The sequence below is a fragment of the Pipistrellus hanaki genome, assembly GCF_964339955.1.
Source record: "Pipistrellus hanaki genome assembly, chromosome: 12".
Classification (NCBI taxonomy): Eukaryota; Metazoa; Chordata; class Mammalia; order Chiroptera; family Vespertilionidae; genus Pipistrellus; species Pipistrellus hanaki.
The window spans coordinates 40,269,621-40,285,082 of NC_140514.1; the positions used below are offsets into that span (position 1 = coordinate 40,269,621).

Consider the following 15,462-nt stretch of genomic DNA (forward strand, 5'->3'; position numbering starts at 1 on the left):
AGTAATATACTCTAAGAAAATAGCTCCCACCCTTTTTCAAGTCATGGCACATATAATAAAGTACAAGGATATCCAAGGCCCTCAGGAAAGGTTTGATACTGAGATCTGATACCTCCCAAATTTATAATAATATTAAAATCTTTTGAAAGGCAACAGTTAAGCTGGGATATAACTAAATTATGATAATGATATCATAAGAGGCTGATACTCTGCATAGAGACCAAGCAAAGAAAGGAATCTGTCAGTTTGTCCAGTAATGATGAAGTGGCATTCATGAGTGTTCCGGTCACTAGGACAAGGGCAGTGTAGCAGTGGAGAGCCAGCCGGTTCCACTGGGAAGCCCCTGTGAACACTTTAAAACATTTATCTTTTTTTAAAAAAGATCAAAACCGCCGGGACCAGTTTGGCTCAGTGGATAGAGCATCGGCCTGTGGACTGAAAGGTCCCGGGTTCGATTCTGGTCAAGAGCATGTACCTTGGTTGCAGGCACATCCCCAGTAGGGTGTGTGCAAGAGGCAGCTGGTCGATGATTCTCTCATCGATGTTTCTAACTCTTTATCCCTCTCTCTACCTCTCTGTGAAAAATCAATAAAATATATTAAAAAAAAAAAAAAAAAGATCAAAACCTACGCAGGAAGAAGAAACTATTAGTGTCAGGTATCACAGCACTAAAAGTAATTATGTTATGTCTGGTTTTAATATAAACACAGAACTTCTAATTATTTTTTAAAATTAATTATCCCATACCTGTGGGTGGTGCCTAGCACAGCGAGTTCCATGATAATGCAGGTTAAGAACTAGTGCCCTGTGGTAAATGGCCCAGGTTCTCCAAGCCCTACAGCAGCATGGATGGCACGACTCCTAGGGCCTGTCTGTCTTTGCTGAAGCCAGCTTCTGATGACTGAATTGGCTTTCCAGAAGCTTTGGAATGGAGAGTCGAGTGCAGGGTGGAGGTGTTGCCCTGGTGTGATTGTTCCAGTAATTGGAACTGTGTATTTCCCATTACATCTGATTTGTTGGCATTCCGGGTTTTGTGTGTTTAAATGGCATGAGTCGGTTTCTGAGAGTCCTGACTGCATTTATTTATTTATTTATTTATTTATTTATTTATTTTCCTTGTGTCTGACTGCTTTTAAATGAACTAACAGTGTCTGATTTGGGAGGTAAAGTTGGCACTCCCTAAACCATAGGGCTCTTTCTTTCCATATGCAGCAGTTTCTTACATAATTGTTTTTAACTTGAAAATTTTTAAATAATTTTAACAGTCACCCAGTGTCACGAAGCTAATAAGTGTCTTCATCTTTCATATTAATTAACATAGCTTTACAGCTGAATAGCAGAGACCATGTTTCAGATTTAATCAACTTGCAGTCTAAATGCTGATCATCTTTGCCAGATATTTTAAAATAGGAGCTACTCTGGGCAGGCAAGAATCTGATAATATCAAACTCAACCAGTTTGTAATTCCTGCCCCTCTTAGGGGCTCCATGGCAAGCACAGAAGGTTTTATTTAGTAGTCTAGTATGTATATTTCTTGTTTGAGTCAACTGCCCCAGTATAGTAAGAATTTGGCGCGAGTTAGAGAAGTCCTGAACTTATGGAAGAGGTGGGACCTTAGACTCGGTAAGGCGGAGGATTTAGACACAGGTCTAGAAGAACAGGGGAAGGCATTTATTCACCTGTGTGTGGGAAGAGCAGAGGCTGAGTAAACGTGCAATAGGGGCTGAGAGATGAGCATGACTGTACAAAATGCATAGATTCATATTGTTTGTTCCTGTCCTGTGTGTTCAGAGAGGAGTTGGAGTGGTGTGTAATAAATGTCACATGGGATGTGTGGGCTCTTCTGCTGAGACATCTCTTCCCTCCTGTCAGTAGCCATGAGTGGCTGGTAAAACTGGCTGGAAGGGCGTCTTCCTCTTTCCTCTGGGTTCCATTTGGATTTTTTCTAAGGGTAGAACTCACTTGAGAAAGATCAACTTCAGTAGAAGAGATTGAGTTCCCATAGCACTCTTTAAGGTTTTATTTTTTTATTTTTAACCAGAGTGGGTTTTAGAGGGAGCTAAAATTAGTCATGTTTTAACTGTTTTATTCAGTCAGTCAGCTCATTAGGCTAGGGGCTTTGGTTCCTGTCCTGGAGGAGCCCCATCGTCTACCTGGAGAAATGCAATTACAATGTCAGTAATGGAGTCTTGCCCAGCATGCCGGGGCAAGCACAAAGGAGGATTAGCTAATGCAGTTTAGGGGTGTCAGGGCTGGAAAGGCTTCACACAGGAGTTAAATCTAAGCAGATTCTTGCAGATTGAGTTGGAGTTAGGCAGCTGAGGAGAGGAAGTGTACCAAGAAATGGGGAAGCATGTGTATAGTCACATTTGCAGAGCACATGGCATGATTGGAGTGTAAGGAGTTTGGTCCAGAGGGAGCTCAGGATGGCTAAAGGGAGCTGAGGCCAGAGACGTGTACGCAGGGGCTATTTCATGATGTGTCTCATAGGCCATGCTGTGGGGTTGGGTTTTGTTGTGAAGGCACTATGGAGCTGTCAGAGAGTTTTCAGCAGTGCTTTTCTGTGTTCACTGTGGCTACAGTATGTATGATGGACTGAAGAGGGCAAAGCCCGAGTTGGAGAGGCCAGAAGTGTTGAGAGCCTGATCTTGAGCAGGAGATGGGGAAAATTAAAAAGGCAGGTACAAAAGCACTTGGTGGCCCCTTGAGGTTTGGCAGAGGAGGAAGTTCTGACAGTGAGTGGATGGTGCTGCCATACCTTGAGGTGTGGAATGGGAAAGAAGTCAGCCTGGTGGTGAAGACAATGAGTTCATTTAGGTAATAGAGTGACTTTGAGGTGTTTGTGGGCCATCCAAGTAAAGATGTCTGGAGGCTCTTAGTGAAGTCTGGAGCTCAGAAAGATGTAGGCCAGATGTTGGTGTAAATGGGAAAAGATTTGAATGCTGTAGTACTAGGTTGGTTTAACCTCGGAAGTATTTTCTCAAAGCACCTGCTACTTTCTATGCCTCTCCCATCACCTTGGTTCAAGCTACTGTTGCCTTCTAACTGGTCTGCCTACTTTCATATCAGTCCATTCTTACACAGCTGGCAGAGTGATCTTTTAAAAACGAGTTGGAAATTTGACATTTCCCTGCTTAAAACTCATCATCGCTGACTTCCCATTGTATTTAGGATAGATTCAAATTTCTTAAAATGGTTCCAGGCCCTACATAACCTCGTCCCAGCCTGCCTTTCTGCCTCTCCACACACACATCTTGAATCACACTTCTCCCTCATTTAATCATCTATAGCTGCACTGGCTTCTTCAAGGTCACACATAGACTTCTCTTCTGTCTGACTGTGGGCCTAGTTCTTTCTCTTTTCCCATGCTGCTCTCTGCTTAGGTTACCCTTGTTCTGGTTAAACTCCTTATCTTTCAGGTTTTACCTCAATGCTTTTCAGAGCCTTCCCTGACCTCCTGAGCTATATTAGAGCAGTCCTGCATTTTTCTTATCTAGCACTTAACACACTTTGTTATTAGTTCCTTGAGTGTTTGTTTAATATCTATCCATACAAGTTCTGTGAGGGCAAAGTCCATCCTCATTATAACTTTATCATTATACCCCCAGTGTCAGACAGTCCTAAGCATTCGCCAGATTTGTTGAATGAATAAGGGTCATAAATTATTTTGGAAATTTTTACACTTTCACAGGATAAATAGGACTGTGATTAAAGCTTTATAACAACTGATTTCATCAGCTTTTGACTGTCTATTACATTTTTAACTCTCATTAAATACTCTGCTTCTGGGAGGTTAGGACAGTAAAACTTCAGATCACATGTTAGGAGTATTTTTCCTCCCTGTTGCCTGCATTCATTATGATGACTCTGGCCCTAGCCGGCTCGGTGGAAGAGCATTGGCCTGCAGATCAAGGGTTCCCAGGTTCTATTCCGGTCAAGGGTACATACTATGTATCTTGATTGCAGGCTCCTCCCTGGCCTGGGCCTAGGGCCCGTGCAGGAGGTAACCAATTGATGTGTTTCTCTCGGTCTTTCCCTCTCTCTTCCACTCTCCCTAAAAATCAATGGGAAAATACCCTCAGGTGGGGATTAACAAAAACAAAACATTGTGGTGACTCTGGTTAGGGTGGCCTTGGCCCATTGTCAGTCTGACAGTCTGCTGTTGAGTTTTAAAATTAGAAAAACTGTCCAATTGTTCCCTTAAATTGGGCAGAATTTAATAGCCGCCTTTTCCTTCAGCCCTGGTTTGGGAAGGGTCCCAATACATGCTGTTTGCATTGCAGCTGTGGGAAAGTCCACCTTTGTGAAGTTACTCACGAAAAGGTACCCAGAGTGGCACGTAGCTACAGAACCTGTAGCATCATGGCAGAATGTCCAGGCAGCTGGCCCGCAAAAAGTAAGTTTTCAGTTGTGCGTAGTTGGCAGGTATGGGTGAGTAAACTAATCATAATAATATAATTTGCTCTACGTAGGTGAAGTAGCCCAGTTCGAGTCTCTTTTTAAAAAATCTTCCTTTCAGAAAGCAGACCACGTATACCAGAGAGGATATGACTTGTTTGAATATGTTTAGCTTTGATTTTTTGTGGTTTTTACATGTCTGCATAAGTGACTGCTTCTGTTCTGTGTGGTTTCCCAAAGCATGTCCAGCTATTTTGAAGATTAATTTTGTCATTCCTACCCTTAAATATTGATATATTACTGAAGTCCATCAGGATTAATAGTTAATTGTAGTGATTAACTTAATTATGAAGTCTTAAAAATTGGAAAGGACCTTAGAGAGGCCCTTGGTACACAAAGTGGTTCACACTTTGAATCGATGCAGATATAACTAACATGTATAAATCACATACTGAGTACCAGGCGCTATAGTATGTTGTGCCACGCACTGTACATTTCATGTATGCCTCGTGGCTTAGGCACTTGTATTAGGTCTACTGCTTTCGGAAAAGCTATAACGCTGGTTTCAACACCAGCCGCGTCAGTGTGAGTAAGGAAATAGCAGTTTGGACATGAACCTTAGAGGCAGCCAGGGCGTGGAGCGCCATGCCTCAGTTGCCACACACCCCTGCAGCCAATGGGAACATCACTGAGTGGCTCATTCTGGTGTTTAACAACTGTTAGAAAGTTCTTGTATGAACCACTTTGCATACCTGTGACTCTGAGTCATTGGTTCAAGTTCTGCCCCGTTAAGTCCTTTTAACTTTTCTACTTGGCAACCCTTCATATAGTTGAAGGCAATGATTTGTCTGCTCTTTCTCCCCTTCAATTCTTGTCTCTTTCAAGCCAAACGCCATTTTCTTTCAGACTATTCCTCATTCTGAAGTAACTTTGTCTAGGTGATGAGCTACAGTTTGTTAGTTTTCCGCCTAGAATTTACTAATAGTAATACTCAGAACTCAAAAGGACATTCTGGATATAGTCTAAATCAGTGGTTCTCAACCTTCCTAATGCCACGACCCTTTAATACAGTTCCTCATGTTGTGGTGACCCCCAACCATAGAATTATTTTTGTTGCTACTTCATAACTGTCATTTTGCTACTGTTATGAATTGTAATGTAAATGTCTATGTTTTCCGATGGTCTTAGGCGACCCTGCTTGCGGTTCTCAACCTGTGGGTCTCGGACTAGACTTAATAACTTGCTTCTAATGACTAGACTGTAGCATGAATAACAGAGTATGATTTCTGCAGTAGGCCATAGAGACATTGTATCTTTAGTCTTGTTCTCTCTCAGTCACATTTTGGCTCTTGGGATGCATCCCCTCTTGTGAAGCAAAGAACTGAATCCTGACAACAGCTTTATTGAGTGAACCTTCTTGAAAGTAGATCCTTCAGCCCTAGTTAGGTCGTCAGATGACTGTAGCCTCAGCCAGCATCCAGTCTAAACCTCACGAGGAACTCTGAAGAAGAGCCACCCAGCTAAGCTGGTCCCAAATTCCTTGCCCACAGAAACTGAGATAATGAATGTTTTTATTTTAGCCACTAAATTTTGGCATAATTTGTTATGCAGCAATAGATAACTAATACTCCCATAATGCCATTATCCAGAGGTAAAATTAACATTTTGTCTTTTTAGATCTTTTTCTACAGAGAAAATGCATATATTTACATATACTTACGTAAATATATAAAACATATACATTTACTCATTTAAACAAAAATTATGATTGTCACCTGCACATCACTATATGCACGGTCTTCCTTTCATGGTAATATTTTAATGGTGGCATATACTGCTATAATATATTCTATTATTTACTTACCTGGTCTTTTTAATATTTAATTTTCTTATTTCTCACTATTATAAGTGTTACAGAGATGAATAGCCTTGTAGCTACATCTTTATTATTTTTAATAGCTAAATTTGTTGACACTTTTGTTATAATTTCCAAAATTTTCAGTCAGAAAAGTTGTATCAATTTACTTATGCTTTCTGCAACACTGGATATTATTTTTCATCTTTTCTAATGAGCGTGGCATTAAAACGGTGTGTTTTATTCTACATTTCTTTGATTATGAATGAACTAAACATCTTTTTATGTTTATCAGCTATTCTTTAGTGAATTCCCTATTTAAGCCTCTTTGTTGTTGTTTTGTTTTGTTTGTTTATTTGTTTGTTTGTTTGTTTGTTTTTGTGTGTGTGTTTCTTATTGAGATCTTTACAGTTTTGTAATGGCTTTCCTAAGAACTTATATCATATGTTAAGTATCTTAGTTGCTATATACTGCTACTTTCCCTAGTTTGGCATTTTAAAAATCTTTATACTATATGATGTATTTTGCTGTTTAATACTTATAAATTTTTATGTACTCAAATCTGTCTTTTTCTTCAGAGTTGCTGTCTTTGATGTTAAAGTTTGAAAAGAACTCTCACAGATCAAGATGATAACAAATGCACTTATATTTCTTACTCTTGCTTTTTTGGTTTTACTCTTTATGTTTATTTTTAAAGTTATGGGATCTAGGAAGTGCACTTCTACTTGCTACATGGGATGCTGCCAGATTCATGATTGCTAATAAAGCCAATTAGATCGTCAAAAAACAAAAACTATAGGAATCTAATTTTTTCCAAATAGAATTTACTTGTCCAAGTAGTATCCTTGTTTAGTTTATGGCTAAGTAGTTATACATTTTGTTGTTATTGTAACTGGGATCTGTTTTCCCATCATCTTTTTTAACCTGTTATTGCTTTTTTACTTATTATTTTAATTAATTAAGTTTATTGGGGTTACATTGGTTAATAAGATCATATAGGTTTCAAGTGTACATTTCTGTGATAAATGATCTATATAATGCATTGTGTGCCCACCACCCAAAGTAAGATAATCTTCATCACCATATACTTGCCTCCCTTTATACTATTCCCGCACCCCCCTTTGCTCTGGTAGCCACCATTCTGTTGTCTGTGTCTATGAGTTTTATATTCTACATGTTAGTGAACTCATATGCCTCTTAGCTTTTTCTGACTAACATTTCACTTAGCAGAATATTGTCAAGGTCCATCCATGTTTTCGCAAATGGCAGTATTCCATCTTATGGCTGAGTAGTATTCCACTGTATGCATGAACCATATCTTCTTTATCCAATCATCTATTGAAGGACATTCGGCTGTTTCCATGTCTTGGCCACCATGAATAATGCTGCAATGAGATGCGTATATCTTTGCAAATAAATGTTTTGAAATAGTTTGATTTAGTCCCATTCATTTATTTTTGCCTTTACTTCCCTTGCATTTGAGGTCAAATTCAAAAAATCTCCTCTTAAGATCAAGGTTCATAAGTTTAGTGCCTATGTTTTCTTCTATGTAATTTATTGTTTCAGATCTTATATTTAGGTCTTTTATGAATTTTGAATTAATATTTGTACATGGAGACAAACTGTAGTCTACATTCATTCTTTTGCTTGTGGCTTTTTCATTTTTCCAGTACCATCTGTTAATGAGGCTTTCTTTCCTTCTTTATAACAATTTGCACCAATGAACTAAACATCTTTTTATGTTTATTCACCATTTATTAGTATTCTCTAGGAATTCCCTATTCCAACCTCTTGGGGTTTTTTTCTTTATCAAGATCTTTACATTTTTGTAATGGCTTCTTTGTAAAAAATTATTTGCCCATATACATGTGGTTTTATTTCTGCTGCATTCCTATATACTAACCGTGGGGTCCCTTGGCCTGGCCTGCAGAGTTCGGGCCGAACCCATGCTCCAGGCCCCTGACACCCCCCAGGGGTCCCAGATTGCGCAGGGCCTCTAGTACATTTATAAGGTGTCCGAAAAGAATGTGTTGCACACGTAACAGCTGATAGCTCAATTGGTGTTTCTCTCTTTTCAGATTTAACTCATTGGAATTAATTATTTAAAGTGTATATACAATTTTTTTAGACACCCCATATATATATATAATCTTTTCTGATACTCAGTAAATTTCTCTGGTGGAAAATCTTGTGCTTCAGAAAATTAGTTTTTTAGAGAAAATTTTTAGGGTAACTGATCAAGTTTTTTCATCTGATGAGTTACTTCTGACTGTAACTCCGAGTTGTGCCATGATTTTAAACTTTATTTCTGTTCTTACATGCCTAGCGACACAGAGGGTTTCTGTTAGACAGTGATTCTCACTGACGGTGAAATATGATGAGGAGACACACACCTCATGAGGAGCAGTCTTCTCTGGAGGTGACTCTGCTGCTGTTGAGGGCTGCATTTCATCTCTCTGTATTGGGCTCTTGTCACATGAGAAGAAAAATTGCTTGCTTGGGTAGCTTTGTCTGATCTATAGGTACTGTAGAGCTGCAGGTCATTTTAACCCCTGTTTGGAAAGTTGTATGATTCCCAATTTAATTAATTGCTTGAGATGAAGCACAGATGGCATTACACGTTGATGCATCTTTTCATAGTAAAGAAAGAACAAGAAAAACCAACCCTACCACGATATTGCAATATACACTAGATGTCCTTCTTCTGACCTTCATGCATGCCTTTTCATTTTTTATAATTTTCTGCCCCCCACCCCCCTTATTTTAGAGAGAATTTCTTGAGCTGATACTCTATATGACATTCAGTCATCAGGTTTACTGCAGTCTTCATTGGGTGTTTTGTTTTGGAAATTGTATTTTTCTCCTCTAAGAATGTTCTTTTCACATTGCTCCTTTATTTTTTTTTATTTTTTTATGACAGCCTGTTTTTATCGATGTGGCCATCTCTTGAATCTCAATGAGATTCTTCTGTTTTTTTTCCTGTTCTTGGCAACAGCTGTCTCCTAAGAGGCTGCTTGTCTTGAGCACACAGATTGATCCTCTCCCTTTAAATTGCTGAATATTTTTATATCCAATGATTATTCCTCTATTTGTTTATATGTTAGAAATGATGTTGCATTTGTTCTGTAGCTGAAATGTTTCTTTCAGAAATTATATAGGCCTCTGTGCAGTTCTTATTCTGGAGCAGTCTCCCTTCGGCGGCCCAAGGCCTGCTGGTGGGACAGCCCCCTCCAGTCAGCCTAACACATCTGTCAGCAGAGCGCCCCCCTCACTCAGGGCTTCCATGCCGGCTCAGCTCTGTGCCACCCCACAGGCTATGACATCAGAGACCCCAGCTGATGGGGATTTGTTCCGCTGCTTCTACCTCCAGCTCTTAGCCCGGGCCGCCTGTCAGGCTGGTGTGTGTTGTGGTTTGGAGGACAGGAAAGACAGGAGATCGGTTTGTGATTCACTCTGCTCTACATGCATTGCTCCTGCTGAAGCCTTCTGAAGGGTTGGGACCCCTTTTGGAATGTAGGGATGATGATAAGCCAAACTAGACCACTGGTGGTTATCTAACCTGGTTAGGATGTGCTGTAATTCACTGTGTATCAAGTACCCAGATTCTTTTTAGAAATGGTGTAGAGCCGTGGTGGGCAAACTGCGGCTCGTGAGCCACATGCGGCTCTTTGGCCCCTTGAGTGTGGCTCTTCCACAAAATCCATGGCCTGGGCCAGTGAGTCTATTTCGAAGAAGTGGCATTAGAAGAAGTTTAAGTTTTAAAAATTTGGCTCTCAAAAGAAATTTCAATCGTTGTACTGTTAATATTTGGCTCTGTGGACTAATGAGTTTACCGACCACTGACATAGGTCTTCAGTTAATGGTGACTGAGTGAATTCAGATCTAGAATGCTTTGTGTAAAACTCACTTTTGCCCTGAGTCATGCTAGAGCTCAGGAAAGAATCCAGGGCTCTTGAGTGTCCCACACATGCCACCTGCATGTACCGAGTAAGTCGCCCTTCATAAAGTCTGTGTGTCTGGGGGGGAGGGGGAGAAAGAGAGACGGAGACAGAGACGGGGGAGGGGGGATTCTGTTTGGTTGGTGGTATTTTCAAGTCAAGTTATCACTTGCTTTTCTCTGGGTTGAAATTTTATAAAGAAATAGTCACAAAGGGAGGCAACAAAGTGTTACAATAGAAAACATTGTTTCCAAGTTGAGTTTTAGATGGTTGTTGACTATTAACTCCCCCTCAATCAGACTCCACAAACCCATCCATCAGTAAGCACTGCTCTCATTCTCTGTGGTCCTTCCTCTGCTCTTCTCAGGACATGTCATCTCCCTCTATCGGACTCTCGTCTAATAAAGTAGGAAAATCTCTTCTTTAATTATGTAGCATTGACTAAAGGAAACCTTTGTAATTGCTTCTCACATTGATTGTTAAACCTGCTGGGGTGCTGGGAGAAGGTAAAAAACATGCCTTCTAGGAAATCGTCTCTCTCTCTCTCTCTCTCTCTCTCTCTCTCTCTCTCTCTTTTTTTTTTTTTTTTTTTTTTTTTCAATTTCTCTCCAGGCCTTCAGTACTCCAAATTCCACAAACTTGCTGGATTTGATGTACCGGGAGCCAGCAAGATGGTCCTACACATTCCAGACGTTTTCTTTTATGAGCCGCCTAAAAATACAGCTGGAGCCCTTCCCCGAGAAAGTCTTACGGGCCAAGAAAGGGGTCCAGATCTTTGAGAGGTCTGTGTACAGCGACAGGTAAGACCCTGACCCCGCCCCGTCAGGAGCCCCCACTCAGTGCCACATGTTTCTCTTCTTGCTCAGGCTCTGCACCACTCTGGCATCGAACTTTCAAAAATCGTTGTCTTTTTCAAGACAACAGTTGATAGATTTGTTCAGACTTACAGTTCCACGGGGCTGTCATATATATAGCAAGAGAGGAAATGGTGTTTTTCATAAACTCCATGCACTAAATTTCCCACATTGCCGCTGATTATTTTTCCCATTCTTTTTTGGCTCAGAGGCCAGCTGGTAGATACCCAATAAAAACATTGCATGTTAAAAGGCACCGGACAGACAATTAAGAAGCAGTGTGGGAAACAAAAAAAGGAAGCAGTGTGTGCTCTAGGAAACCAAGCGAATCAGTGGTTGGTCATTACGTTGAAGAAGAAAGCAAGCGGAATTAAAAATGTGTGTTTCTAAAATGATGGGAGAGATATATGTATCCTTTTTTTATTCTTCAAGGAAGGATATCTAAAAAGAAATAGCACAACTGTGAAATTGACGTCTGTTTTGGATTTACCCTTCTTTGACCCCTTGTATGTGACAGGCCTTACAGTGCTGGCCGAGTCTATAATGGACCTACTCTGCCCATGGCAGGTCACAGGAAGGCATGGCCCTGACCACCTGAGGGAGTGAGGTGTGGAGTCACTTTAATGACGGCCAGCAGCTAACATGGGAACTCAGATCATGTGTCCCAGAGGAGGCAGTCCGTCCAGGCTCCAGAGTTCCCGGCTGTGCCATGAGACCAGGCCACTTAAGCCACTTGGAGACAAGCGAGGGTGCCTTGATCTAGATACTGCTGTTTTGCTTTGTTTTGTTTGGACCTGAGGCTCTGAATGGCCCGTGTTGGTGTGCAATGGCGGTTTAAACTTGATAGTATCATGGTCTATCTTAAGCCCTTTGAGTTATCAGAATGGGAAATGCTGCAGTGGCATTGGAAAGTCACTTCTTTTTTTTTTTTTTCTTTTTTTTTTTTAAATATATTTTATTGATTTTTTACAGAGAGGAAGAGAGAGGGATAGAGAGTTAGAAACATCGGTGAGAGAGAATCATTGATCAGCTGCCTCTTGCACAACCCCCACTGGGGATGTGCCCGCTACCAAGGCGCAAGCCCTTGACCGGAATCGAACCTGGGACCTTTCAGACCGCAGGCCAACGCTCTATCCACTGAGCCAAACCGATTTCGGCTGCAGTCACTTCCGAAGACACTGTCGGTGACCCTTTCATTCCAAGTTAGACAAACTAGTTCTACTTTCCAGAGCTCCGTAAAGCCTCCTGGAGGGAAAAATAAGAGCCTATTTGCTAATAGGATGTGATTTGTTTTAATGTTGACTAAAATCACACAAGACACGTAAAACAAATCCTGTGCACTACGCATTCCCTCTCTGTACTGCAAGGGAGAGCCTACTTTTTATAAAAGCTAAATTTGTCAATTACAAATGGTTGGGTCCAAGATTTTGTGTGTTTTTGTTGTTGTTGTTGTTGTTGTTGTTGTTTTCACCTGTTGGGTAAAAAAACTGCTTTCTATTTTCCTCTCCCCTCTCTCAAGCCATGCCTCCTGGACTAGGAGGATGAGTTGCATAGAACCACCTAGATTACTTGGAAATGTACTCACCATCATTTTTAGCCCTTTAGTGAGGTAGGCATATGAGAGACCCCTCAGAAATAGAAATACTCTGTTTAAAATAGATCCAGAAACATAAAAGCATGGGACAGACTGGAATCTCAGAGGGAAGGCAGGAGTGGGTGGGTGGGTAGGAAGAGATAAACCAAAAAACTTGAATGCATAACCCATGGCCATAGACAATAGGGTGGTGGAGGCCTGGGGACAGGCAACAAATGGTTGATGGGAGAAAAAGAAGGACATGTGTAATACTTTCAACAATAAAGATTTTTTAAAAAATAAGTAAACATCCTAAAAAAGATAAAGAAATATTTTGTTTAGGAGCTACAAGATCTTACCGTTTACTTGGAAGAGATGAGAATTGATTGCACTATAGGCAGTTACCACATCCTAGATGTGCTCTTCAGAAGGAGCATTTTTGAGACAAAAAAGATAACTAATTACACATTCTAGTCCTAATGGTAATTTAGAGCCTTTTCACTCTTAAACATTCAGTCATGTGTGCATTCACTCAGCACAGATTGTCGCCTTGGGGCTGCATTAGGAAGCAAAACACAACCCCTCCCTGCCTTCACAGCGACCTTAGTCTGACACATGTGATGGCATGTTATGTGTGTTTCAAAGGAGGAACTCGGGTTGTTTGGGAGAGTGGCTGACGGGGAGGAAGAAATCGAAATCTTTTCTGTTGGAGTTATGAGAAACAACAGCATGTGGTCTCAGAGCAGGTTCTTACGTTGATTCTTGGCAGCCCCTGCACGGAGACTGCAGCGGTGCTCTCCGCTTAGCACTGAGCACCGGCCCTTCTCCCCCCTCAGCACTGGCTTTGGAAAGACAAAGCCGTGCGCATCCTCAGGAACGGGGAGGGCCCTTTTACAGGGCTTATTAACCGACAATCAGTTCTTCTCCACAGATCTTAATTTCCGTGTTACCTGTGAAGAAGCTGAAAAGCTTTTTCAGAAATTGAGTTACAGATGTCACCTCTTTTTACCTTTAGTTCGGCTCTATCTAAAATTCCAGCTTGGAAGAGTTGACTTCTGGAGCTCTCCAATTGATTTCTTCAGAGACTAGCAAAGAAGTAGTTACAATGATGATTAAGATGCCTTGAATACTAGGTGTGAGTTAAGGTCTACTGTTCTCTCTTTTTTAAAATATGATTTTAGAAATCATATTTGGTTTCAGAGAGGAAGAGAGAAGGAGCAAGGGATAGAAACATGAATGATGAGCCGAAACCGGTTTGGCTCAGTGGATAGAGCGTTGGCCTATGGACTGAAAGGTCCCAGGTTCGATTCTGGTCAAGGGCATGTACCTTGGTTGCAGGCACATCCCCAGTGTGGGGTGTGCAGGAGGCAGCTGATCGATGTTTCTCTCTCATCGATGTTTCTAACTCTTTATCCCTCTCCCTTCCTCTCTGTAAAAAAATCAATAAAATATATTTTTTTAAAAAGAAAGAAAAAGAAACATGAGTGATGAGAGAGAATCATTCATCAGTTGCCCCCTGCACACCCCCTACTAGGGATCAAGCCCACAACCTGGTCATGTACCCTGACCAGAAATCAAACCGTGACTTCCTGGTTCATGGGTCGACTCTCAACCACTGAGCCACACCAGCCAGGCCTCGATAGTTCTCTCTTTACACAGAGGAAGACACGGGCTGAGAGAGTTGAATGATGTGCGCACAGTGACACAGCTAGTGAATTTCTGGAGCTAGGATCAGACTTGGGAATGAGATTCTGCAGCCCATTCTCTTAATCACAACACACAGCCATGCAGTGTATGCTTCCCCGAGCCATTCATACACAAGAATTCTTGAATTTCATTTTCTCAGAAGTGGCCAGTTGCTGAGCGTTGCCTTAGAAACTGCAGTTCATTGTTTGGGATGTAAATTGTGTTTTGTATCAAGATGCCTGAGATTTGAAAGCAGAATTGACCCTTCTGAAGCCATAGTTTCTGGTTAGCTCTGATTTCCTATTTACCAGATGCTCCTTTAATAAGTAAGCCAGGGGCACAGCTAGTTGATTTTTAGCTTTAGCTTTCTTATATCTAAGAGGCTCAGCAGCAGATAAAGCAAAGAAAGAGCTCGTGTACTTTGGAGGAAAGTCTGCTTCCTTGGTGATCCCGCCGTTAGTAGGAAATGCATCTCCTGCTCCATAGGTGATGCCGCCTCTGGAGATCCAGCCCCTTCTCCACTTCTCAGCCAAACAGCAGGCTGGCTCAGCAGCCTGGAGACGCAGAAGCCCTCAGTCTTTAAGTGACTTGTGGTGGGTGCTTTATGCTAGGTTGGCTTTTGTTTGGGGGCTGCTACAGTGATAATAAGGAAACCTCAAACGTTTGAGTATACACGCACCATTTGCCGTATGTTCTGACTGGTTTCCGGCAGGAAAAGTGGTTAGCGACCAGTGATAGATACACTCTTCCAGGGCCCTTCCGTGGATTCGTCTGGAGAGCTCTGATTTGGGCCTCTAATGTCTAAGTGCTATTTTCCATCTTAGTGTTGAGCAGGAGGGGGATATATGTTAAAAATTCAGATTTCTTCAAAATTGAAAAGGGTTAAGTGGTTTGAACAGACGTGGAGCAAGTTGGTTATTGATTTTTCTGCTTCTTTCTCTCTTTTGCCCATTCCATTTCCCATTCTTCTCCCCTCCCGCCACCCCACTTACATTCCCAACCAGGTATATCTTTGCAAAGAATCTGTTTGAAAATGGCTCCCTCAGTGACATGGAGTGGCACATCTACCAGGACTGGCATTCTTTTCTCCTGCAGGAGTTTGCCAGCCGGCTCCAGTTACACGGCTTCATCTACCTTCAGGCTGCCCCCCAGGTAATG

The 15,462-nt window shown here is 41.4% G+C and overlaps 1 protein-coding gene across 2 annotated transcripts in view; it reads left to right on the forward strand.

Moving 5' to 3' along the window:
- DGUOK (deoxyguanosine kinase) overlaps positions 1-15,462 on the forward strand; it is a 32,931-nt gene that overhangs the window by 7,362 nt on the left and 10,107 nt on the right. Inside the window, exons 2-4 of one of the 2 annotated variants that reach the window (XM_084901312.1) lie at positions 4,284-4,396; positions 10,804-10,991; positions 15,309-15,456. In XM_084901312.1, coding sequence (XP_084757438.1) covers positions 4,284-4,396; positions 10,804-10,991; positions 15,309-15,456 — 449 coding nt within the window. The remainder of the gene's footprint in view (positions 1-4,283; positions 4,397-10,803; positions 10,992-15,308; positions 15,457-15,462) is intronic. The other variant, XM_084901313.1, reaches the window with a different exon arrangement.